Source organism: Bos javanicus, chromosome 22, assembly GCF_032452875.1.
Source record: "Bos javanicus breed banteng chromosome 22, ARS-OSU_banteng_1.0, whole genome shotgun sequence".
Taxonomy (NCBI): domain Eukaryota; kingdom Metazoa; phylum Chordata; class Mammalia; order Artiodactyla; family Bovidae; genus Bos; species Bos javanicus.
The window spans coordinates 53,625,136-53,649,749 of record NC_083889.1 but is presented as its reverse complement, the minus strand read 5'-3'; the positions used below and the strand labels follow the sequence as shown (position 1 = coordinate 53,649,749).

The 24,614-nt window shown below is 48.7% G+C and overlaps 2 protein-coding genes across 5 annotated transcripts in view; one reads left to right on the top strand and one right to left on the bottom strand.

The window, feature by feature from the left end:
* The window catches only part of SACM1L (SAC1 like phosphatidylinositide phosphatase), a 70,394-nt gene extending 65,301 nt beyond the window's left edge, over window positions 1-5,093 (top strand). The window contains exons 17-18 of the mRNA XM_061397046.1: window positions 506-563; window positions 3,222-5,093. Of these exons, the coding sequence (XP_061253030.1) occupies window positions 506-563; window positions 3,222-3,358 (195 nt within the window). The 3' untranslated portion in view covers window positions 3,359-5,093. The remainder of the gene's footprint in view (window positions 1-505; window positions 564-3,221) is intronic.
* A 4,302-nt stretch (window positions 5,094-9,395) lies between these two features.
* The window catches only part of SLC6A20 (solute carrier family 6 member 20), a 59,026-nt gene continuing 43,807 nt past the window's right edge, over window positions 9,396-24,614 (bottom strand). For 3 of the 4 annotated variants that reach the window (XM_061397040.1, XM_061397039.1, XM_061397038.1), the window contains 4 exons: window positions 18,114-18,318; window positions 16,104-16,263; window positions 15,363-15,528; window positions 9,396-12,975 (listed from right to left, as the gene is read on the bottom strand). In XM_061397040.1, the coding sequence (XP_061253024.1) occupies window positions 12,826-12,975; window positions 15,363-15,528; window positions 16,104-16,263; window positions 18,114-18,318 (681 nt within the window). In that variant the 3' untranslated portion in view covers window positions 9,396-12,825. The remainder of the gene's footprint in view (window positions 12,976-15,362; window positions 15,529-16,103; window positions 16,264-18,113; window positions 18,319-24,614) is intronic. The other variant, XR_009732563.1, reaches the window with a different exon arrangement.

The window sequence follows — 24,614 nt, the reverse complement described above, 5'->3', positions numbered from 1 at the left end:
CATCGCAGCGCCGTTTATGATAGCCAAGACGCGGAAGCGCCTGGATGTCCAGCTGCAGATGCTGTTTAAGTGAGAGCACAGACGTGGAACAGTTGTGAGTGTCTCTCGTTTCAGGGAGACTCTGCTCCCCCTGAGGTTCAGGGATTGCTGGAGGCAAACTTGTGATGTAGAAATCTCTATGTTTTTGACACGTCTCTGGTTTCTGACTCATTCACCAGACTTTGCAAGAGCCTCTCTGGGGTTTCATGCGAGCAGGCAGGGTGTCCTGGAGTGGGGGGCCTAGAGTCTGAGTACACATCTGGGTGACCTCCCTCCTCTTTCTTCAGATCTTTTAATCTGTTTGAAGATTTGGGCAGTTATGATCAAAACTCTAATGACTTTTTCTGAAAGAAAGGTATTTTGTGTATTAGATGTAGACGGGTTCTGTTGTCTTTCAGGGAAAGCTGATTTTACAGCCGCGATTAGCATCTTACGTGACGGTTTCTCTCTCTGTTTCCTTTTCCAGCTGCCTATCATCATGGTTGTTGCCTTTTCCATGTGCATTATCTGTTTGCTGATGGCTGGTAAGTCTGCACTGATTTCACATTCATCTTTTAGAATGTTGACCTTTCCTGTATAGCATCTTACGTCTGTGCCTGCTCAGTACGGTGTGTCCCTGTTAAACTGAATGAGTAAAGGGAGCAGGTCAGGTGAGTCCTTAGATGACAGGAAGGAAAGTGTATACTTGGTAGCTTGATAGTGTGTTTTTTTCCACTTGAGCTCTTTTTTTTTTTTCTCGTTACCAAAGTAATACATAGTAATTACAGAAAATACAGTTAGACAAAAAAGAAAATGTTATCACCTTTCCTTTCAGAGTTAAGCTAATTACTCTTAACATTTTGATGTTTTAATCTTTATAGGTGTGTATTTTTTTTTCAAAAGGCAGATCCTATAAACTTTTTTGTACTGGTTTTTTCACCGAGCAGTATAAATATTTCCCCATGTCTTTTATTTTGAATGGCTGCAAAGTATTCCGTTGATGGATGTATAGTTTATGTAACCAACCACCTGTTGTTGGGCAAGTCAATAGTATTATAGATTAATACCTTACTTACTAAATTTAAATAGAAGCATTGCCTAGGAACCTGAGCTAACAGACAGGAATGTTGCTGGTTTTCTTTTTCCCTCAGTGTTTGCCTGTGTCGCTAAGTTAATGGGGTTAGTTCCTTAGCTGCTTATTTAGTGCTGTTCAGCGCTCTGAGAATGAGTCTGTGATGCTGTGTTTTGCTTGGAGGTGCAGCCTCGGGCACTCTGAAGGGTGCCGCTGGGCTGACAGGCTCCCTTCTCGAGTGTCCCTTTGCTCCCCTGCACAGACCTCGGCTCCCCCTTTCTGGGCTCCACAGCGCGGTGTGTCCCTCCCTCTTCCCTCTCCTAACCGCATAAGCACTGGGGGATTCATCTTCGGAGGCGCTCTGCCCCGTGCTGTCCCAGCACCCTGTGGTGTTTCTAGTTTGGTAGAGTGGTAATGCTTTGCATCCTTGCTCATCTTTCAGAGTGCATCAGCAACCTTTTGAAGGCAGAGACCTGTCTTACTGTTTTACCTCCTGTGCCTAGGACACAGGGCGTGCGTGCTAAGTTGCCTCAGCCGTGTGTGCTAAGTTGCCTCAGCCGTGTCTGACTCTTTGTGACCCCATGGACTGTAGCCCACCAGACTCCTCTGTCCATGGGATTTCCCAGGCAAGCATACTGGGTACAGGAAGCCCTCAGCAAAAGTTTCCTGGATTAAGGCCTCCTGTTCACCCCCCTCACTAATTCTGCCAGCTTCTTCAGGGGTGGCTCGGAACCTGTTCGTCTCTGTAATCCCCGAGTGTTCAGCAGTGAAGGTGGTCACGACACAGGAAGGAGCTGCCTTCCTGTTACTCTAGGGCAGAGGTTAGCGTATGTTTTCCGAAAAGAGCCAGACAATGAGTATTTTCGATTCTGCAAGCTACATATGGTCTCTCTTGCACACTGTTTTTGCAGCTGTTTGAAAATGTAAGAACTCTCACAGGACGAAAACAGGCCAGGGCGTCTCGAGTGCAGCATCGCTGTGTGCTGGGACGGGGGCCTACGTCACGTTCGGGGCAGGGAGGAAGATGAGGGACCAGCGGACTGTGCTGCTCACGGTTCAGTCCACGCCCTCGGTCCTCTGACTTCTTTCTTTAACACACTGCCGGTGGATGCCTGTCCTGGGAGCCACTCCGCTGTCGAGTTAGCTTTGTTAGTCTCGGTCTTTTTATATACGCACATTTCCCTGTAGAGTGTCCGCAAAAGCAGGGATGCCAGGACCGAGACTCAGCCGGAACAAGTGGATCATCCCTTTGGGGAGCAACCCAGGGTGGACTTTTGAGGAACTGCCTTTCTCTTTATCCAGAAAGAGCTTTAAAACCCAGAGCTGTCAGAATCAGCAACTGTACAAGTGTGAGTGTGGCGCAAGTGAAGACGGACTGGATGCTGTGGATAGTGATCTTTGATGTCAGTTGTTGTAACGTAACGATCTTTGTGGTGGTAGATGTGACAGTGTTTGATTTCTAGCCCCTTCTTTGGTTTTTAGTGAAAGTCCCTCAGTCGTGTCCAACTCTTTGCAACCCCATGGACTATACAGTGCATGGAATTTTCTAGTCCAGAATACTGAAGTGGGTAGCCTTGCCTGTCTGCAGGGGATCTTCCTGACCCAGGAATCGAACCCAGGTCTCCCACATTGCAGGCAGATTCTTTACCAGCTGAGCACAAAGGAAGTCCAAGAATACTGGAGGGGGTTGCCATTCCCTTCTCCAGGGGATCTTCCTAACCCAGGGATCGAACCCAGCTCTCCTGCACTGCAGGTGGCTTCTTTAACGTCTGAGTCACCAGGGAAGTGTTGTCAAGTGGTTCTCAAATGTAGTCCCTTGACCAGCAGCATCAGCATAATCTGGGAACTTTTGAGAAATGCAGCTTCGGGGGCCCTGCTCCAGCCCTACCAAAGCACACAGGCTGGGGATGAGCCCTGCAGCTGACACTGTTCCCAGCCCTGAAGAAGATTCTCAAGCCAGCCAGAGTCAGAGAACCACTGGTTCAAACCTTAACTGAGAGTTCTTATGTTTTCCTTTGGATGTGTTTGTAAACTTGAATGCTGTCAAGATGTGCTAAACAGCTGAAAGCTGGAACTAGTGTCAATAAAATGGCTTGTTATTTATCAGTATTTTGTTTTTTAAAATCAACAGGTGACACCTGGACAGAAACACTGGCCTATGTGCTCTTCTGGGGAGTCGCAAGCATCGGAACATTTTTTATTATTCTTTACAATGGCAAAGACTTTGTTGATGCTCCCAGATTGGTCCAAAAAGAAAAGATAGACTGAATTTGTGTCTGTGGAAAGCGGCTTGGCCTGGAAGATTCCATTATGCAGAACTGGAGTCTTTACTGACCCGCTTTCCACGGCAGCCGAGGTCTTTGTAAATCGTTTATCCAGGAACACATCTTGTGCTGGGTGTGGGGTGATGACTTAGAGTTGATCTGGTGTTAACTGCCTTGATGATCTCTTTACTGTTGGGATAGTTATATTTATAATTTGAAGCTAGTGTATAATTAAAATGTAACCTGAATTCAGCTCACAGAATGGAAGGAACCTATACATCGTCAGTTTAATCAGCCATTGCAGAATGAGTAATATATTTAAAAAATCTAGCTTCTTCGCTCATTTGAAACAGTGAAATTATTTTTCTAGCTCAGTTTATGGTCACTGTAAAAGCAGTTGCTCTTAGCAGGCTTACTTTTCCATGTACCTTTGGACTTTTCTTAACAGCTTAATGATAAGCTAACTAGTCTGTTCATAACATGTAAATCTCCTACGTAGATCAGCTAGTTGGACGAAATCGTCCATGACTACATAGCAGGAAGGAGGTGTTCCTCTCGAGTTCTAGTGGGACCGCCTTACGAGTTCAGTCAGCTTGAACTGTGCAGTTTAAGTGTGATGAGAAAAGTTTCAGATATACTCTATCTTTTTTAAAAGGTGTAAATGAAATCAGCGAATGTAAAGTCTATTCCTCATGCTAGAGGTCCAAAGCCGCCTCGGTCTTCAGGATTGCCCCGGTGTGGGAGCAGCCGCGGTTGGTCAGCCCCTCCCTCCTGGCCCCTGTGCTTTCCTGGGTCTTTCTTCGAGACATGCAGGTCCCTGAGCGCGTCTCATGCTGAGTTCTGTTGCCCTTGGAGGCAGCAGCTGCTTATGCACACACGGTTGGAGGCAGCAGCTGCTTGTGCACACACAGCAGTGTTGGCGCTTTTCACTCTGTGATTATTTTTGTTGCATCAGTAAGTGTGTCTGAAATTCAGTGCTTCCAGGTAGTCATCGCTCTCCAGATCAAGGACCAACTGACAGCTTTAATTTATGTGCAGAAATAAACCTGAAAAATACGCTTTAGAAGCTGTGCATAGTTCTAATGAATAAGTCGGAAACTGTATATTGAAATTGTAATTATGAGATTTAAAAACTAGGAAGTATCTAAGATAGTGTAATTGCCACTATTTTAAAATAGTTTGATTAAATACCGCTGCAATATTTGTGTTGTGGTTGAAAATTATGTACAGTTTTTTTTTCCAATGGTAATACCTTTTGTTGTCCTTAAATATCTCTAAAACGCGCCTTGATTTTAACATCACCTTTTTTCCCAACATTATCGTTTATAAACATTAATAAGAGTTGTTGCTTTTAGAAACTCGAAAGGAAATAATAGCTGGAAAACCCTCTGTAGCTTACAGTCAGTCATTAACACTCACAATAGGGTAAGTAATTAGAACTGGCTACTCTTAACTTGTAAATAACCATCATTTGTTCCAAAGAGAAAATATCAAAACTCGGTTTATGTCTACTGTGATGGATCGTCAGATGCTACTGGGCATTTCACATTAAGAACTTATTTCAACAACCATGACAAAGACCAAATCTGAATGCTAATGTGGTTGTTTTGCAGTGAATGGGCTAATGTTGGTGTTAGACCTTGAGGTGTCAATATTTCAGAAACCTGCAGTAATTTTATTCCTAAATTCATGTACTGTCTCATCTGTAAGTGAAAATAAAATGACATATTCTTTTCTAACTAATGTTGGTGTCATTCCTATACCTTGTCTTCAAAGGGATGTTCTTTTTTATTTCAGAATTTTAAGAATCATGCAAAGCAGCGCACAGTCATTATTATCTTTAAAACATTATGTTCTTTGCCACATAGGCCTCTCCATCTTGGCAGTTTGGTTCATCAAAGCCCATAAGTCACAGTCTTCTTGAACCTCATCTCCGAAGTGTCCTCTCATCTCTCACACGTGCCTTCTTCTCTGCACTAGAAACAAGTCACTGGGTCAGCGCACTCGGGGAGGGGACCGTGCGGGGCACGGGTACAGGGCAGGGCCTCTCTGCGAGCCTGGCCACGTAGCCTGGAAGGAGGGGAGCAATCCAAGGTCGTGACTCAGAGCTGGTGAGAATCGGGTGTTCCCTGTGCTGTGCCTTTGGGGCTTCTGAATTGTCTGTAAGATTGCTTGTCCTTAAAGATTTGTTGGAATACTTGTTTGTAGAGGAATTCTCTGTTGGTGTCTGTGACTTCTCTCTCCATTTTCTTGTGACTTTTGGTGAAAGAAGTGTGTACTTGCAGTGGTGTTGAATTTACCGAACATCCGCTCCCACCGCTTGTGCCTGGGTATGGCCACATGGCTCAACTCCAAGGTGGGGGCATCCTTTTGACATACTTTTGATCTTTTCACCTCTTAGGTCTTTTTTCCTCCCTGTAAAGTAAGGAAAGGACCTGTGTCTGTCCAGGTAGATCAGATTATGCTGAGGTAACAAATGAGCCACACAAGCTTCCACCTGGAAGCTTCTTCCAGCTCTCAAGGGCATTAAAAAAAAAAAAAAAAGGCTTATTTCTCACTGCTTCTGTGTGTCCTTGAAGGGTCTGCTGCAGCTCTGTGACGTGCCATCTGCATCCTGGGGCCCAGTGATGGAACAGCTTCACACGGGAACATGACCAGTTGTCCTGGCAGGAAGGAAAGGGAGACATTTCCACTTGAAGGTGACAGCCCCTTCTGCTCACATTTCATTGGTCAGAGCAGGTTGCGTGGCCAAACCTGAAGTGCGGGATGGAGGAGCGCAGCCCGGGAGAGACTGTGTGCTGTGACCTGACACGTGGTCCAGTTTTCTTGTCCCGCGTGGTTCCTGGGAGAGGCAGCAGAGAGCCTGCCGACTCCCCGCCCTGTGGTACAGCACCGCCTGTCGGGCTGCAGGCTCCCTCCACTCCCAGGGGCGTCGGGCTTCTCCACTGCCGAGAACGCGTCCTCACTCTGATGCCTCTTGCAGGGTGGCCTGGCTCTGCCCTGAGCTCGGGGCCCCAGCTCCTCAGTCTGTGGGCCGGAGGGTTCTCCGGAGGGTGTTTTTCAGTAACCCGAGTCTTGGGTACTCATAGCTGTTTTTGTTTTTTTGACAATAGGGATCTGAGGTGAGAGCCATTTGCAGACATCAGATTAAAGTCACAGTTGTCTCAACTCTTGGGCTTGTCAGAGGTTTGAAAAGTGACTGCTAGAGAGGGGTGTGTATAACACAGCAGCACCAGAATTTTTGGTCTGTGGGATTTTTTTATTTACAGAGCATCCTGTGAAATTGATTTTGGATAAGATGTGCATGAGAGCAATCACTTGGCCTTGGAGTTGAGAAACGTGGGCTCGGATTTGTATTTGGACCTCACTTGAGTGTTGAACTTGGTCTCTGCACAGTTTTTGATTCTCATCCACACGGCAGTTCGCTAAGATCACCACGTGGATGCACACACACACCTGCTGAGAAGCCCAGGTAAGTCTACAGGCGGAAGGTCTTCCTCGAGGTCCAGCTCCCGTCCTCTGGGTTGGACGTCATGCAGAGACGCCATGAACGGGGTTTCACTGCGGGGAGCGGAACAGTTAATGAGTTGTTGTGACATGTGTAATTATCACCACGAATGCCCTGGTCCTGGCTGAACTGGTTAGATGGCCTGTTTGTTCTTAGCACTTCCTTTAACCAGTTATTCTGAGCATGACTTTGTCTTTCTTTTTTGTTTTAGCCCAAGGCCCAGATGCATGCCTTTTGTGTATTTATTTTTCTTGCTGTACAGAGCTACAGTATCATCCATTAAAATATCATCTTACATTTTATGTCCTAAATTGATCTCCTGTTACAGTCGAGTTTAAGTGTAGATTCTGAGATGAGAAGTAGAAAGTACAGGTCGTCAGTCGTGTCTAGGAGACCTGGAGATGTCCTTCTGTCTGAGCTTTTGGGAGCACACCTCCTCCTGGGTTCTCTACTCCACAGTCTCACCCGTTGATGTCCTCTATGTTCTGGTTTCCTCTTACTGGAAGGTAGTCTCACAGTGTTGAGAGTCAGGAGTCACAGCTGGGTGTGAGCTCAGCTGGGTGATTCCTGTGACCCAGGGGGCGCTGACGGGGGTCTATTAGCTGACAGGGGGCTGCTCTTCCTGGTCCAGGTTGGTCTGGCGCTACGCAAGGGAGGCCAGAGGCGGGCGCCACTGGTTCTGTTAGCTCAGCGCCTCCACGCGGCTCTGCAGCCTCGGGCGGCCCGAGTGAGGGGTCCACTAATCCAGGTGGAAGCTTGTGTGGTCGAGCCTCTGATGTCAGAGGGCGTCCCTTCCACCAGGTTCCCTGGTCGGATCACTCAGAAGCCCATTCAGATGCCTGGGGAGGCACACAGACCCCCTCTTCTGTGAGAAGAATGGAAAGGAAGCCGTGGCTGTGTCTGTAACACTGGGGTTTTTGTAGCCTTCCGCCCTAAGCCCTCTTCTCCACGTACACACTCGCCCCTGGTGATGCTGTTTAGAAACCCGGGTTGAATAGCATCTTTATACTGTGATTCCCAAAAATATGCCTCTAGATTGGATCTTTCCCAAAGCTTAGATTCTAATGTTCAGCCTACCACATATTCCCCCCTGATGCACAGTCGCCTCAAACTTAATGCAGTCTAGCAGAGGTGTTTCCCTCCCCCGCCCCCCACCCAGGGCTCTTGATTTGTACTCTGTAGACTGGCTGGTTCCATGCCCAGCTTTCTCCATCTCAGAAAATGCCACCAACATCCACCCAGTAAGTGTGACATTATATCCGTCTCCTCCTTTCAACTATGCATCCTGTCCCTAAGCAAGTCTTAGCAGCTCTCCCCTCCAAAACACACCTCAGACCCACCAGTTCCTCCTGTCAGTGTCCACCCCAACCCCGTCTCTCCCATGGGCTCGTACCCCCGTTTATAGCCCCTCCGGTCCCTTCTCCACAGCTACCAGTGATCTTCCAGCGTCAGCTGGGTGACCCAGGGCCCCACGTTAAGGCCCTCGGGTGAGATTTTGCTGCTCTCTGAAGGCTACCAGGCCTCATCTGACCTGGTCCCCCTCTGCTCCCTAAGCCCACCCACCATCACTCTCCTCCCCAGTCCAGCTGCAGGCCTCCTTTCTGCTCCTCCTCCCTGCGGGCCTTTGCACGGCTACTGCCTCTGCCTGGATGGACCTTCCAGCAATTCCAGCAATTCCAGTTCATTCTCCAAAATTCAGGCCCCGCCTCTCCTCCTCAGCCACTTGATATTATGCATTGTCCCTCTCACACCATCACCAGACTCGTTTATTTCCTTTTTAGAAAAGACCGCAGTCTGTGATCGTTATCATTTATTATCTATTATTGTTTCTCTTCCCTTCTAGAATCTGATAGCGATCAAGTCCAGGGACTGGAACTGTCCCTAGAACCTCCCCAGGGCTGGTTTTCAGACTCCATGAAGGTGGATCCTGTCCTTTGGCTACTGCCCACGTGCAGTAGCCAAAGGACATGAGATTGACCTGAAGAGACGGGTCAGAAAGTTCTGGTTGAGAATTTCATATTTGTAGATGCACTTTTTGCCTTGCAAAAGGATTTTTTAAACCGGTCACTCTCTTTCTTTCTTTCTTTCTTTCCTTGAATGTTCGGTAGAAAATGTAGGGTGAGTTCTTTTCCCCAGCTTTTCTGTCTATAAAATGCAATAGCCACAAATTTTTATGTACAACAAGTTATAAAAAAATCTAACACAGTAGGTAACACACCCTTTCCACCCCAGGACAGTTCCAAGGTCACACCCAGGCCTAGTGAGTGGGTTCTTGTGGCCTCAGCCAACAAGGGATCCTGAGGTGGGCAGATTGCCCAGGACCTCTCTCTCAGAAGGATTGGAAAGATTCTGCAGCAATTCAGAAGAGCTTACATTCTGCTTAAATCCAGCAAATTAGAATTATTTCCCTGATTTTTCTTTGGGATTCTGCCCTTTCTGTTACCATCTGACCCTGTTCTCAGGTGATGACCCTCCCACACTACTGCACTGGTGTGGCTTCAGTGCATAGGAGGAAGCAAATATGAAAGAGAGATCAGACAGATTCTCTGTTCCTTTATTTTCCTTTTTTTCCCAAAATTAGGTAGTATGTTTACATAATGAGGGGAAAAACTTGTGTTTAGAGATTTCGAAACGACATTCCATAAATGACCAAAAAGACCGAGAGAGATACCTGTTTAGGGTTTTATTATGACGGTGGCTAAAAACACAATATTTCCCTGCCTGACTTTTTAGCCCTAGGAGTTGGTGTGCTTAGTGTAAGTGGGAAGCTCACAGAGCCCCTGCCTGGTGCTGATGTCATGGTGCCGCTGAGCGTGCGGGGATGGAGTGTGCCTTCTTCCTTCGGCTTCCTGGAGGAGGGTGGACGGATGGCAAGATGACTGCTCAGGTGCAGTCCCTAGAAAACAGCCAGGAAAGGCTTCTTTGAAACAGGACTAGTGGTTTAAGAGGATGACTGTGAAATGTTCTGCTCTTCATGCAGTTCTTAGAAACCAGGATAAAACTGAACTGAAACTGGAGACAGTTTCATCTGGAGCACATTAGTCTATAATAATGGTTCTTCTGTGTTTGACTTTTGTGAGCAGAAATTATTTTGGAGAAGTGACTTTTCCGTGCTCAAAAGTGCTCTCAGACTTTTAAAGGTCACTTTTGATGTTAATGCGCCTGAATGTTTGACCCATTCCCCCTCTCTCTCCAGTAGGGCACCGGTTCTCAGGTCCCAGGGGTGGCCCATTCCCCATCTCTCTCCAGTAGGGCACCGGTTCTCAGGTTCCGGGGTGGCCCGCGCACCAGGAGTTTTAAGTGCGCCCGGCGGGCTGGCAGGGACACTGCGGTGGAGGACCACTGAGGCCCAAGCACTGTGAGTGTGGTGCTGCTTGAGGACAGAATTTGTCCACGCTCCTAAGGACCCTGGCATTTGGGGCTGAGACGCCCAGCTGACGAACAAGCCCGGAGGGGTGCCTCTGTTTAAGGATCGTGACTGAGGGCTGAGGTGGGGCCCGAGCTGGAAGGTGGTAGGAGCAGACTCTGGTGTATTTTCTATCGAGCGTGTCCACTCTTCAAACCTTGACAGCTGAGGGGTCTGGACACTGAAGAACCCTCTGATGAGAACTCACAGGACTGACTAGATGTGGTACGTAAATCATACATTTTAAAGCTGAGTGGTTTTTTTTCCTATCGCGGTTTATCACAGGATGTAGAATACAGTTCCCTGTGTCCTTCGGTAGGACCGTGCTGTTTGTCCATCCTGTACATAGTAGTCCCAGACCCCCAGGCCATCCTTCGGCCACCATCCCTCCCTCTTGGTGACCACAAGTCGGTTCTCTGAGTGTTTCTGTTTCGTAATGAGTTCCTCTGCGTTGTGTTCTAGCTTCCACTTACAAGCGATATCATGATATTTGCCTTTCTCTTTCTCACTTGCATAGTGTGAATCTCTAGGTCCATCCCTGTTGCTGTAAACGGCATTATTTTGTCCTTTTTTGTGGCTCAGTGATCTTCCACTGCATATACGTGCCACATCTTTCTCCATTCATCTGCTGATGGACATTGAGGTTGCTCCCAGGTCTTGGCTGCTGTGATAGTGCTGGCAAGAACATACGGGTGCATGCATCATTTTGAATTCTAGTTTTGCCTGGATGTATGCCCAGGAGTGGGATTGCTAGGTGATCTGGCAACTCTGGTTTTGTGAGGAACCTCCATACTGGTTTCCACGGTGGCCGCAGCAGTGAACACTCCCACCAAGAGTGTAGGAGGGCCCCTTTTGGCTACACCCTCTCCGCATTTATTTGTAGACTTGTCAGTGACGGGCATTCTCACCCGTGTGATGTTTTCACTGTAGTTTTGATTTGCATCTCTCTCATGATTTCTGATGTTGAGCACCTTTCCATGTGCATATTGGCCATCTGTACGCTGCCTTTGGAGAGATGTCTGTCTAGGTCTTCTGCCCAGTGTTGGCTTAGGTTGCTGTATTACTGTTGAGTTATATGAGCTATCTGTAAATTTTGGAAATTAAGCCCTTGTTAGTAACATTTGGAAATATTTTCTCCCAGTCCATAGGTTGTCTTTTTGTTTTGTTTATGGTTTCCTTTTGCTGTGCAACAGCTTATACGTTTGATTAGGCCCTATTTTATTTTCGCTTTTATCTCTATTGCCTTGGGAAACTAACCTAAGAAAATATTGGTGTGGTTTATGCCAAGAGAATGTTTTGCCTGTGTTCTCTGCATCTTATGGTGTCATGTCTTATATTTAATTCAGTCTTTAAGGTCATTTGGGGTTTATTTTTGTATCTGGGATGAGGGTCTGTCCTAACTTCATTGATCTACATGTGACTCTCCAGCTTACCCCACATCTCCAAATGGTCTTTCTATAACTGGGCATCAGGTGAAGCTGGAAGTTTATAGCATGAAAATAAAAAGTTTTAAAAGAAAAGCCATCTCCAGCCGATGTCCCAGGTGAGTGAGTAAGTGTGTTTAAAGATGTCTGTACAATATACCCAAAGAACCTTCCTGTGCTTCACTGCGATCATGGGATTCAGGAATGTTAGAACAGGAAGGGACCCTCTCAAGTCAGGATGACCTTGACCTGCTTACTGTTACAGGTTAAAAGCAGATGTTTGCATGGTGAACTAATGCCGTGTCATAAATACGGTGTCTTCACTTTAGAAAGACTGGTCTCAAACAGAGCCTCTCTTTACATTTTAGAAGACTTACGTATAAGTAAATTAACACTAACTTGTGATCATGGCCTTTCCTGTAAAGAGCTGGTCGTTATGTCCAAATATTACCTTAGGCCTGTGGGAAAGTTGGCTTCACTTTCATCCTTGCAGTGGCTCTGGCAGCTGGTGAGGGCTCTGAGACACTGGGGTTTGGGTTGTTCGTGGAGAGGCCGCAGGTGAGGGAATCGTGACCTCCTGTGTGAGCCCTGAGCAAAGCCCCTCTTTCTTTATGGCCAGCCCATCCTCTCAGGGAAGAACACAGTTGATTGCAGGCTCACCGTGACTGAAAGTAGAACTCATTTTGCTCTGATGACATTGAGATTTGTCATCTTAGGCACTGAAAACTCCTTTTCCCAACTTCTCTACAAATGAATGCCCTCTAATATTTTGAGATTTCTTCAGAAAAAAAAATGCTAAAATTTTATTTAATAAAAATTAAAGTCAAATTTCAGTTCACAGTGCACCCTGCTTGTTGGACTTTGCTGCCATCAAACAGCCACCTTCCAGACTTGCTGTGGGAATCCTGCCTCTGGTGGCGGGGTGTGACTGGGATCGCAGAGGTGACACAGGGCCGCCTGGTGGGCAGGACGGGGCTCCTCATCAGGGAGTCACCTCCTCACCTTCCTGATTGGCAAGAAGACAGCGGGCCGAGAGGGTCTGGAGTTGGGATTTCTGGCAGCAGCCGATGCGCCCACCTTTGGGTGAGGGGCTGAAATAGAGCAGCTGGTGTAGGTCCCAGGGTGCCCGGCTCTCAGGCCACAGGGGCTGTGTCTCCTCGCTTGAGGCGGCGTGTGATGAGCGTGCCCAGGGCCCCGAGCGGGATGCACATGGTGGAGGCGGCCACAAGCAGCCCGATGACGGCCAGGGCATGGGGCGGGTAGTCCTTGGTCACCAGCTGACCCTGAGGAGAGAACCCGAGTGTCAGGAGATGCCCCCCCGGTGGGAGGAGGAGCGTGTCCGTGCCCCTCAGTGAACACAAGCAGCGTGCTTGCTGTTTGGGGCTCCCTGTGAAGAGCGACCATGGGAATGATGAAGGCTTGCGTTCAAGGCAGCAACAGAGGCACCGAAGGGCAGGGGCTCCCCTTGCCCAGTGCTGTCCCGTTGGATTGCCCCCCATCGGACACAGGTGGCCCCTGGGAATGTGGCCAGAGATGAGAGAGGGCTGGATTTTAAATTTTATTTAATATTAATGAGTTCAAACCACCCCCATGTGGATTGTTAGCTACTAAGTCCAGTAACACAGCTCTCGTCTCAAGAGAAGGGTTGATGGACTCATTTGGTAGGATTTGTGGTATTTCCCTAAATGCAAAATTGATGACAAACCAGTTGAGGCTCCAAAGCCAACAAACGCTGCCTTCCCACCAAGGAACCAGAGGACGCTCGAGTCGAGGGAGCCTGCTGTCAACCAACGTACGTACGGTGTGTAAACCAAGACGCCGCGCCTAGTGTGGCTGTGGGAAGCAGCCCACAGGCGTCTGTTGCTCTTTATGTTCTCTGTCTCAGATGCAGAAAAAGCTGTGACAAAGCTCATCACTCACTCACAGAAAAAACGCTCCAGAAAGTAGTCAAAGAGGGAACTTTCCCCAACATCATAAAGGCTATAAATGACAAACCCACAGCAAACCTCATTCTCAGTGAAACCCTGAAAGCATTTCCGCTAAGATCAGGAACGGGCCAAGGACGTCCCTCCCACCATGCTTATTCCACAGTTTCCTCCCATTCCCTGTTTTGGGGGCTTCATGTGAGGTGCTGTTTTGTAGACCTGCTTTGTATTTGTAGATGAAGATACTAGTGTTCTCTTTTCCATGTAAACAGAATAAATTGCCCTCTCAAATTACTATTTCTATGACTTTATAACAGCCTCTTTCGCTCATAATCGGGGAAAGGGTATATTGTGTATGTTCAGTCTATTCTTCTGAAATCGTTGCGTATGCCCCCTTAATGACTTTGTTCCCCCTCTTTTTATTTCCTGTTAGGAATTAGAAATTAAGAAAATGTCCAAGACTGGTAATAAGCTTGCAGAGTTCCAGCCAAACAGCTTGTACATCTGAGGAAACAGCAAGCACTTTGGCTCTGAGTTCACGAATCACTTCCATGTCCACACAGAAGGGATGCATAAGGGATGCATTCCCAGATGCTGAGAGCAGGAGCAGTGTCTGCTACAACAGTAGTGGGAACCTTTATATCCATAACTCTATGACTTTTTCTGAGATACTTTTAACTTTTTGTACTGGAGTGAAGCTGGTTGACAGTGTTGTGATAGTTTCTGGTGGAGAGCAAAGGGGCTCAGCCATACGTACATATGTATCCATTCTCTCCAGACTCCCCTCCCATCCAGGCCGCCACATGCCACGGAGCACAGTGCCCTGTGCTGTGCACTAGTAGGTCCAGTCCATATAGTTTTGGAAGTCCTAGCCACAGTGATCAGAGAGGAAAAAGAAATACACACTGGAAAAGAAGGTGAACGATCACTCTCTTCTGTGTATCGTATGTCATCTGCAAATCCTAGAGAGCCACCAGAAAACTGGTGCTAATCAGTGAATCTGTTACAGTTGCAGGACACAAGATTAATGCACAGAAGTCTCGCATCCCTGTACACTAACAAAAGATTGGAAAGAGAAACGAAGAATTCCATTTACCATCACAACAAAAAGAATAAAACACCTAGGAATAAACCTACCTAAGGAGGCAAAAGACTTGTACTCAGAAAACTATAAAACAGTGATGAAATCAGAGATGACACAAACGAATAGAGATCTACCGTGTTCTTGGCCTGAAAGACTCCATACTGTGAAATGACTACATGCCCCAAGCAAGCCACAGACTCGCTGCAATCCCTGTCAGACTACCAAGGATATCTTCACAGAACTAGAACGAAACATTCCACCCTTGGAAACACAGAAGACTCCGATTTCACAAATTACTAGAGAAATGAGAACTACAATGAGGTATCAGCGGGAGAGGAGGATGGAATGAATTGGGAGATTGGAACTGACATATATATAATACAGCATATAAATAGATAACTAATGAGAACCTGCTCTGTAGCACAGGGAGCTCTACTCAGAGCTCTGTGGTGACCTAAATGGGAAGAAAGTGCAAAAAAAAAAATGGATATGTGTATGACTGATTCACTTTGTCATGCAGCAGAAACTAACACAACATTGTGAAGCAACCATACTCCAATAAAAACTGAAGAAAGCAAGGACCTGGATGATGATTCCCCGCTGTGACACATAACCGCCCCTGTTCTGGAGAGGCAAGGAAGACCCCCGAGGTGGCAGGTACCTGGGCAGCGTCCCAGGCCTGGTACCGCAGGGTCCCTGTGCTGATGTAGTCACTCAGGTAGAAGATGAAGAGGCTGATGATTAGCAGCGGGCTCACGCCGCCCCACATGGCCTTCCAGTACCAGTTCAGGGCGCGTCCAGTCATGGCCTTGAGGTCGCTTTCAAATCTGTTTGGAGAGCGGGGAGAGAAAGTCTGGATAGTCCGTGCTGTTGGAGGCAGGCGGTCCAGGCCATGGAGCCCTCTGTGCTCAGGAAGCTTTTGTGCTGGGCACTACTGGTGCTTGAACACGACCATGGGGAGAGGGGTCCTGGGGGAGGGGAGAAGGGCACAGGCTGCCACCAAGAGGGCAGAGCGACCGCCCACAGGGGAGTGGACATCAGAGGACATGCCTCTGGTGCCAGCCTCCAGGTAGAGGCTGCTGCTGTAGACAGGAGGGCAGCGCCCAGCACCAGCAGGCACAGAGGGCCTGGTGAGACGCCCATGAAGCTGTTCTCAGCCCCGGGGGGCCCCGAGGGCAGCCCTGCCCCGTCCCTCCCGCCCTGCAGCCCACCACTGTGGTGTCCGTGTCTGCGGCCCCTCTCTTTGTTTCTCATAGCTTGACCCTTGCCTGAATTTAGACATAGCCTGACAGTGTCTGTCTTATAGTAGACTGGAGAGGCTTCTCCGGGATTCTGGAAACTACATGTGGAGAAAGTGCTGGGAGTCGTGGCCTTCGTGGGTGCATTTCCCATGCAGCCCTACCTGCTCAGCCCATACAGGTAGCACACGGCGACCGTCTCCGCCAGGACGATGAGCAGCAGGGACAGCGTGGCAGCGTAGTCGTTGAAGATGTCGAACCAGTAGCTGCCAGCCTCCATGGTGAACAGCATGCCGATGGCGCAGTTGGCGAGGCACAACAGACCTGGGACCACAGGACCCCCTGCTCACCCGCCTGTTCCCCCAGCTTCCCGTGGGGCCAAGGCGGTGGGAGGTGTGTCAGCAGGACTTCCTGACGCTCATTCACGGAGGGGTCTGGCAGAGGACACCCGACCCAGTGTAGAAGGTAAAACGGGGCACTGATGTCTAAGTGGTCCCACCCGGGCTGTGGGCCTGCTTATGTTGTTTATCCCAACGACTCAACCTCCGAGCTCGGGGGAGGTGAGTTAGCGGGGAGGAGACTTGAGCTGCAGGACTCCCAGTGTAGGCCTGACATCTGACCGGGGAGAGGGGTAGAGAGGGGAAGAGGAGAAATAAACGCTGACCGAGATCCCATGGCGCCTTAGGCATTTGTCCCCTGTCGGCTCCTGAAGGCTATGAGGCAGGTAGCGGGAGGTGAGCCCCCTTTTATAGGGTGGGGGAGCCAAAGCTCAGAGATGTCGGGTAACTTTGCCAACATCACACAGCACGAAAAGCAGCAGTGATGGAATTCAGACACCCCCCCCAAAAAGTATGAGGCCCTAACGCTGCCCCCTCGCCGTCCACTGCCACCCGCCATGAGCCCCACCAGCGTCCCGAGGGGAGAACAGGCTGTGAGCCGTCGGGAAGCTGCAGCCGCACAGTGCTGGCTCCTGAGAGGAGAGATGCCAGCGGGCGCTGACAGGAGCAGAGCTGGGTTGGGGCTGGAGGGCCGTTGTGGATGTGTTGGAATGGTGTCATCAGAGGCAGGGCTTGGGGGGCCAGGGTCCTCCACACACTGAGGGTTGGATGGGTGGTGGAGTGAAGTGGAGAGGCATGCTTGTCCACCAAGAGCAGAATGGGCAGATATGTTGTCGAGTGTGGGCTGTCGATGGATTTTTTTCACAGAAAAGAGAGAGATGATTACTGCTTGCCACAGAGTGTATGGATGTGAGAGGTGGACTATAAAGAAAGCCGAGCGCCGAAAAATTGATGCTTTTGAACTGTGGTATTGGAGAAGACTGTTGAGAGTCCCTTGGACTGCAAGCAGATCCAAGCAGTCCATCCTAAAGGAAATCAGTCCTGAATATTCATTGGAAGGACTGAAGCTGAAACTCCAATATTTTGGCCACCTGATGCGAGGAACTGACTCATTGGAAAAGACCCTGATGCTGGGAAAGATTGAAGGTGGGAGGAGAAGGGGACGACAGAGGATGAGATGGTTGGATGGCATCACCGACTCAATGGAGATGAGTTTGAGTAGGCTCCCGGAGTTGGTGATGGACAGGGAAGCCTGGAGTGCTGCAGTTCATGGGGTCGCAGAGTCAACTGAACTGAACCAGAGTGGATTTCACAGACTGAGTTTGAATGACGACAACAGACAGACAGGGTAAGTACGGTGTGATTTAACTGACTTGCAGTGTGAGAGCAGGAGCAACCTCAGAAGGCAGCATTCGGAGCAGAGGTGGCTGCTGGGGGTGGGGCGTGCTGCCTGGACAGCAGCGGGAAGGGGCTCTCGGGTGAGAGAAAGGCTCTGTACCTTGACTCGGTGGTGGTTCACTGAGAGTGTATTTAAGAAATGTACAAACTGTCATCATTATTCTTGGGTCAGCACAGACAAAAGCATGTTCTCTGAATGCCTGGAGAGCTTGGAGGGTCATGTTGGGGAGTCTGGCCTTTGCTGAAGGTTGGGGTGACCACCTGACTTGCCCATGATGTGGAGGGCCAGACGTGGGGTGAGTTACATTCCCAGAACGCCTGACAGAGCTGTGGCAGGACTCCTGGATGTGGCAGTGACTCAGGGAGCAGGTGCGTCCTGAGGACAGCACCTCTGTTCGGCCCCCCGAGCCCCACCGCCTTGGTGCCTGGCCCACTCACCGGAGATGGCTTCCTTGGGCAGGTAGCTGGAGATGACCTTGCTGTCCGTCAGAGGGGTGAGGATGGCAGCCGTGTTGCCCAGCATGCTCCCAATGCCCAGCAGTAGCAGCATGAAGAAGTAGAGCACTGACCACAGCTGAGATACCTCCATGTTTTTAATGGCCTCCGTGTAGACGATGAAAGCCAGGCCAGTGCCCTGAACGGCCTATGCGAGGCAAGAACATAGTTACACACCCAGGGAAGTTAGGACTCCTCAACACTCCTGCTGTGAGTGACCAGGCTCCCAAGAAATTACTGCAGGACGTGAGGGCCAACTGGTGACAAGCCTGCGCCAAAGCGTGAAGAAGAGTGAACTTGTGTTTTCCTTTTTAAAAATCCCTGAAAAGATGCCCAGTATCTCCAGGGCTTAGAGAAAGGCAGGTGAAATCAACACCGAAGTATCTCCTGGCACCTGTCATCAAAGAGATGATACAGAACATCTGATGGGGAGGGTGTGGAGAAAAGTGACTCTGAGGAAGGTGTTTGTGGAAGGCTGAGTGGCTCACCGTATGCAGAGAAGTGACGAGGTCCTTAGGGAAGGAAAGGTGCAGCGCCCTAAAGCCCCGGCAGTCCCACTCCGGCTTGCATGTGGGGAGAGGAGACCATCATTCGAAAACACACACGTAAGCACTCTACTGGCCTTTGCCCATCTACCTGCAACAGGCAAGGTGTGGAAACTACCAGAATGCCCAGTGACAGAAGAAAGGATAAAGAAGATGGGCTCAGATAAAGAACAGACTGCTACTCAGAAAACCGAATGACAGCACAGCCTGACGACAGTCTGGATGGACCTGGACAGGATCTCATAGCTAGAGTAGGTTGGACAGAAACACCAAGCACATACGATAACACTCATAGGTAGACACTTAACAGCAGGGAACTAACACACTGAGGAAATGGAAACAGCCAGTTTCAGGAAAGAAACTGAGTGTTTCTAACATGGCTAATGTGGAGGGTGGAGAGGGAAATTAGGAGGTGGGGTTCTCAGTACACACACACGCTGGTACTCAGGTGTGTGTGTGTACATATATATATGTATGTGTGTGTGTGTTATGTATGTATCTGTATCTTAAATAGACAGTAAACGAGGGCCTACTGTAGTGCAGGGATAATTGTACTCCCTCACAAATGACTATCTCCCCAAATCCAAAGATAATATGGTCCTTATATATGTGATACTGAGTCCAGTTACTAATGATCTCAACATGGCACTGTTAATTGTACTCTAGGAGATGATAAAAAGTGAATTACTTTAGAAATACTCTTTTCCATTCAGGAATACACAGTTCGAGACGGGATCATATTCTGGAACCTGAAGTGGCCGTGATGCCTCAAGAAAAAGTCATGATTCCCCTAAGTGGGGAGAAAGTGACAGCCTTCCATGGAGGCCACAGCAGACCTTAAGTGCCTGGTAAGCCCTGGATGGGACCCAATCAGATGAGCCTTCCTGCAGGTACAGCAAACCTCCTATGGCTAAAGGATGGTGTATCCCAGGACAGAGTGAAAAGTCACCCAGTCTTCATGGCTCCTGGAGCAGAGGTGCTTTGCCCTCCTTCTTAGAGTTCCTGAACTGCATGCCACTGGTGCAGGCCTTGGAATCGGTCTTGAACTTCCACGGGGCGAGAAATGAGACCCACCTTGGGTGCCTATTGGGGCACTTTTGACCTGATTGACATCCCAGGAACAAGGCTTTGTCCCAGACTCTGTTACCCGGGAGACCAGAGTGGGGATGAAAAAGTGCTGCCGCCTTGTGGCCGCCTGTATGAACAGCAGCCTCCAGCGCTATGCTTCTGGTTACTTTATATGCACAAGGCTCCAGGGGCTGTGCGTGGCCACAGCTCCCAAGAAATCTACTGCAGGAGGTGAGCCCATAAAAAGTCAACTGGGACAAACTGGCGACAAGCCAGCGTCAGAGGGTGAAGTAGCGTGAACTTGCGTTTTTTTTTTTTAAGGTCCCTGTAAAGATGCCCAGTATCTCCTGGCATCTGTCATCAAAGAGACGACACAGAATATCTGGAGAGGGTGTGGAGAAAAGTGACTCTGAGGAAGGTGTTTGTGGAAGGCTGAGTGGCTCACCGTATGCAGAGAAGTGACGAGGTCCTTAGGGAAGGAAAGGTGCAGCGCCCTAAAGCCCCGGCAGTCCCACTCCGGCTTGCATGTGGGGAGAGGAGACTGTCGTTCAAAAACACACACAGGCGCTCCATTGGCCTTCACCCATCTACCTGCAACAGGCAAGGCATGGAAACTACCAGAACGTCCAGCGACAGAAGAAAGGATAAAGAAGATGAGCTCAGATAAACAATGGACTGCTACTCAGAAAACCGAATGACAGCACAGCCTGATGACAGTCTGGATGGACCCGAACAGGCTACATAACTCAGTCAGACAGAAAAAAGCCAAGCACAGACGATGCCACATACAGGTGGACACCCAAAAGCACTGAACCAACACACCAAAGAAATGTAAACAGCCAAAGGAGCAAGATGGGGAGGGTGCAGAGGGAAATTATGAGCTCCGAGTTCACAGCTGCACACTGATACGCCTGTATTTGTCTACATATTTAAGATAGATGATTTAGGAGACCCTACAGTGGAATACAGACAACACTCTTCACTCTGCAAATAACTATGTCCCAAAGAATCCAAACAACAGTCATTCCATGTACATTTGAATCTGAGTCCAGTTCCCATTCAACTCAAAACTTGAATTCACTTTAGAAATGCCCCTTCTTTTCCATTCAGGCCTAACTGGTCTGGGCTGGGGTCATATCTTGGAGCCCTGAGGTAGCTTGGATCCCAGGTTTGACAGTGGCTATTTCTAGGATCAACAACTTTAAAACCTATGTTGAAAGTGAAGTCACTCAGTCATGTCTGACTTTTTGTGGCCCTAAGGTAAAACCTATGTTTCTGGGTACTTAATAAGCAAAAGGCTTGAAGGGTGTGAAAGACCACAGCTTTCATGAAGTTTTGTAGGAGGTAATGGAAGAAAAATTTTCATAAGAGTCCGCTTGCCACATGCCAATTTCAAAAGGAGAAAGTTCACTCAACCTGTGTTTTTCTTTTTAAAACCCCTGGTTGGGTGGAGGGCATCTCTAGTGCTTAGAGAAATGCAGATAAAATCTACAACGAGGTATCTCTGACACAAATCATCAAAAATCCTACAAACAATACATGATGGAGAGGGCCTGGAGAAAAGGTACCCTGAGCAAGGTATTCGTGGAAAGGTAAACTGCTCAGAGCCAGTATAGAGAGAAATAGAGAAGCTAGTTAAGAAAGGAGAACTACAGCTCCTCACATCTGGCCATGCATGCACTTTTCTGTTCAAAGAGAAGATCAACAGTGAAAATCACACACTCCTTCCCTTGGCCTTCTCCCATCTACCTACAATGGGCATGGCACGCAAACTATTGTCCAGCGATAGTAGAACAGACAAAGACGACGTATGTATACATCTTATACAAAGACGACCCCATGTATACAACAGACTTACTCAGGAAACCAAACTGCAACACGCCATTGACAACAGCATGCCTGGACCTGGAGAAGACCTCACTAACTCAGGGAAGTCAGAGAAAGACCAAGCTGATCATATCACTTCCAGGTGGAAACTAGAAATGAACCGAACTGAACTAATTGACAGGGAAATGTAAACACCCACCCTCAGGAAAAAAATGCAGAGTTTTCAGTGGAGCATGATGGCGAGGTTGGAGAGAAAAATCACGGTTAGACTGAATACGCCTACATACAAACAAACGTAAATAGACAGTTAATGAGGCCCTACTGCATAGCACAGACAACTCTACTCGCTCTACAAACACTGTCACAAAAGAATCAAAAGAAAAATCGGTCCTTGTTTATGTGAACTTGAATCCAGTTCCTATTGAACTCAAAGACGATACTGTAAATTGACCATATTCCAGGAGAAAATAAAAATTCGATGTAAAAACACCTCTGTTTCACTCAGGCCTAATTGATTCTGGTTGGGCTCATCTCCTGGAGTGCAGAGGTGGCTTGGATCCCTATTTTGACAGTCAGGAGCCCCAGTGACCAGGGGAGAATGGGACAGCCAGCATACAAGCCACCTTGGACCTGTAGTACCTGGTCTCCTCTGGATGGGACCGTGATCTCTAAATACAGTCGAGCCATTCTGCAGGCAAACCATGAGCCATCCTACAGGTAAACCAAGTCGCATACAGCTAAAGGGTGGTGGACTCCCTGGGCAAGGACAGCAAGCCCCCAGTCTTCATGGCTTCTGGTGAATAGGTACCTCTAGCCTCCTTCCTTACAGTCCCTCAGTTGCATACCACCGGCGCAGGTGTTGGGATCTGTCTAGAAGTTCATGGAGCCAGGAGAAATGAGACATAAGCCCTTGGGCGTCTGTTAGGGCACTTTCCACCTGATTGACAAGCAAGAAACAGGACGTTCTCTAGACTCTGGTTACCTAGGTTACCAGAGAGCTGATGCAGAAGTGCTGCCGCCTTGTGGCCGTTTCTAGGAGCAACCGCCTTAAACCTTGTGCTTCTGGGTACTTAACATGCAAAAAGGCTTCAGGGGCTGTGAAACACCATAGCTCTCAAGACATTGTCTGCATGAGGGAATCAAAGACAAATTCAAAAAGGGAAAGTTCACTCAACCTGGGTTTTCTTTTTAACACCCCTGGGGTAGCGGGGGGAGGGCATCTCTAGTGCTTAGAGAAATGCAAATAAAATATACAAGGAGGTATCTCCTGGCACCAGTCATTAAAGAGAATACACAGAATATATGATGGAGGGGCCTGGAGAGAAGGGACCCTGTGCAATGTCTACGTGGAGAGGTAAATTTCTCACAGCCAGTATGGAGAGAAGTAGAGAAGGTCCTTAGGAAAGGAAAGGTGCAGCTCCCTGAAGATCCGGCAGTGCCCCTCCTGCTTGTCTGTCCAAAGAGAAAACCACTGACAACAATTACACATGGAGTCCACTGGCCTTTTCCCGTCTACCTACAACAAGCATGTCAACTCCCCATCTGTCCACCGACAGAATACACATGAAGACGTGCACCATCCATATGATGGACTATTAGATCAAAAATGAAATCCCTCTTTACAGCAACGTGGATGGAACCAGAGATGATGATACTAGTCAAGTTTGACAGATAATTACAACTATTATATAATACCATTTATAGACGTAACTTTAAAATGGATATGGGGGGGCGGTCCTAACATGGCAGAGGAATAGGACAGGGAGACCACTTTTTCCCTCACAAATTCATTGAAAGAACATTTGAACGCTAAGCAAATTCCAGAAAACAACTTCTGAATGCTGGCAGAGGACATCAGGCACCCAGAAAGGCAGCCCATTGTCTTCGAAAGGAGGTAGGACAAAATATAAAAAGAGAGACAAGAGGTAGGGACGGAGATCCGTCCTGGGAAGGGAGTCTTAAAAGAGGAGAAGTTTCCAAACACCAGGAAACACACTCACGGGCGGGTCTGTGGGGAATCTTGGAATCTCAGAGGGCAACATAACTGGGAGGAAAAATAAATAAATAATTAAACCCCACAGATTACGTGCCTAACGGCAACTCAGCTGCCACCAGCAAGCGGGGGCTGAACAGGGAGGGTTGGCTGCATTGCTCAGGGTAAGGACTGGGCCCAAATGCCCTGAGGGCAATCTGAGGGAACTAACCTGAGATAGCAACCCCAACTGTGGGATAGCCAGAGAGAGAGGAAGGAAAAGAACTATCCCGCGAAAAGCCCTAACCTGAGGCACTGCCAGGCCGGCTCACAGAACAAAGGACTGAGCGAATACCAGAGGAGAGCTAGCCGGCTGCTGACCGGCCCATCCTCCGTCGGAGACAAGCGGGGTTGGGGGGCGGGGCAGCCGGAGCTGGAAAGGGGCAATCGCAGCCCCAGAGAGGCATCCTCTACCAAACTGCAAGCAGGCTCCGTTGCTAACCAAGAGTTCTTGGAATTCTGGATGGTTGACCTCCGCCTGTAGGGTTGCAGCCAGGGATCAGCTCCCCAGAAGAGACACACGGCACACCTGAGAAGGTGCGCCCATTGGACACCCAGAAAACTGAGCGGCTGGGACGGGAGGCGATAAGATGCACCCCCCACCTGGGGGCAACTGCACTCGCCAAGCACCTGGTCACCTGAGCTCCTCAGACTGGGAAGGGCACAAAACGCAGGCCCAGCTGAGTCTGCACCTTTGTGGAGTACCCGAGAACCTGAGCAGCTTAGACCTGGAAAGCACATGCAGCCCAGGGCCCACCTCAGACAGTTCCTGGCAGAGCAACCTAGAGCCTGAGCCTACAACCATGAAAGCACACACGCTGTGAGCAGGGGCAAATCCGGTGCGACTGAAACACTGCGAGCACTCCCCACACTCGCTGGTGATAGTTGTTTGCAGGGTTCCTCCCTCCCCACAAGTGAGCCTAAATAAGTGACCACCACCGCCCCCTTGTGTCAGGGTGAAAATTAGACACT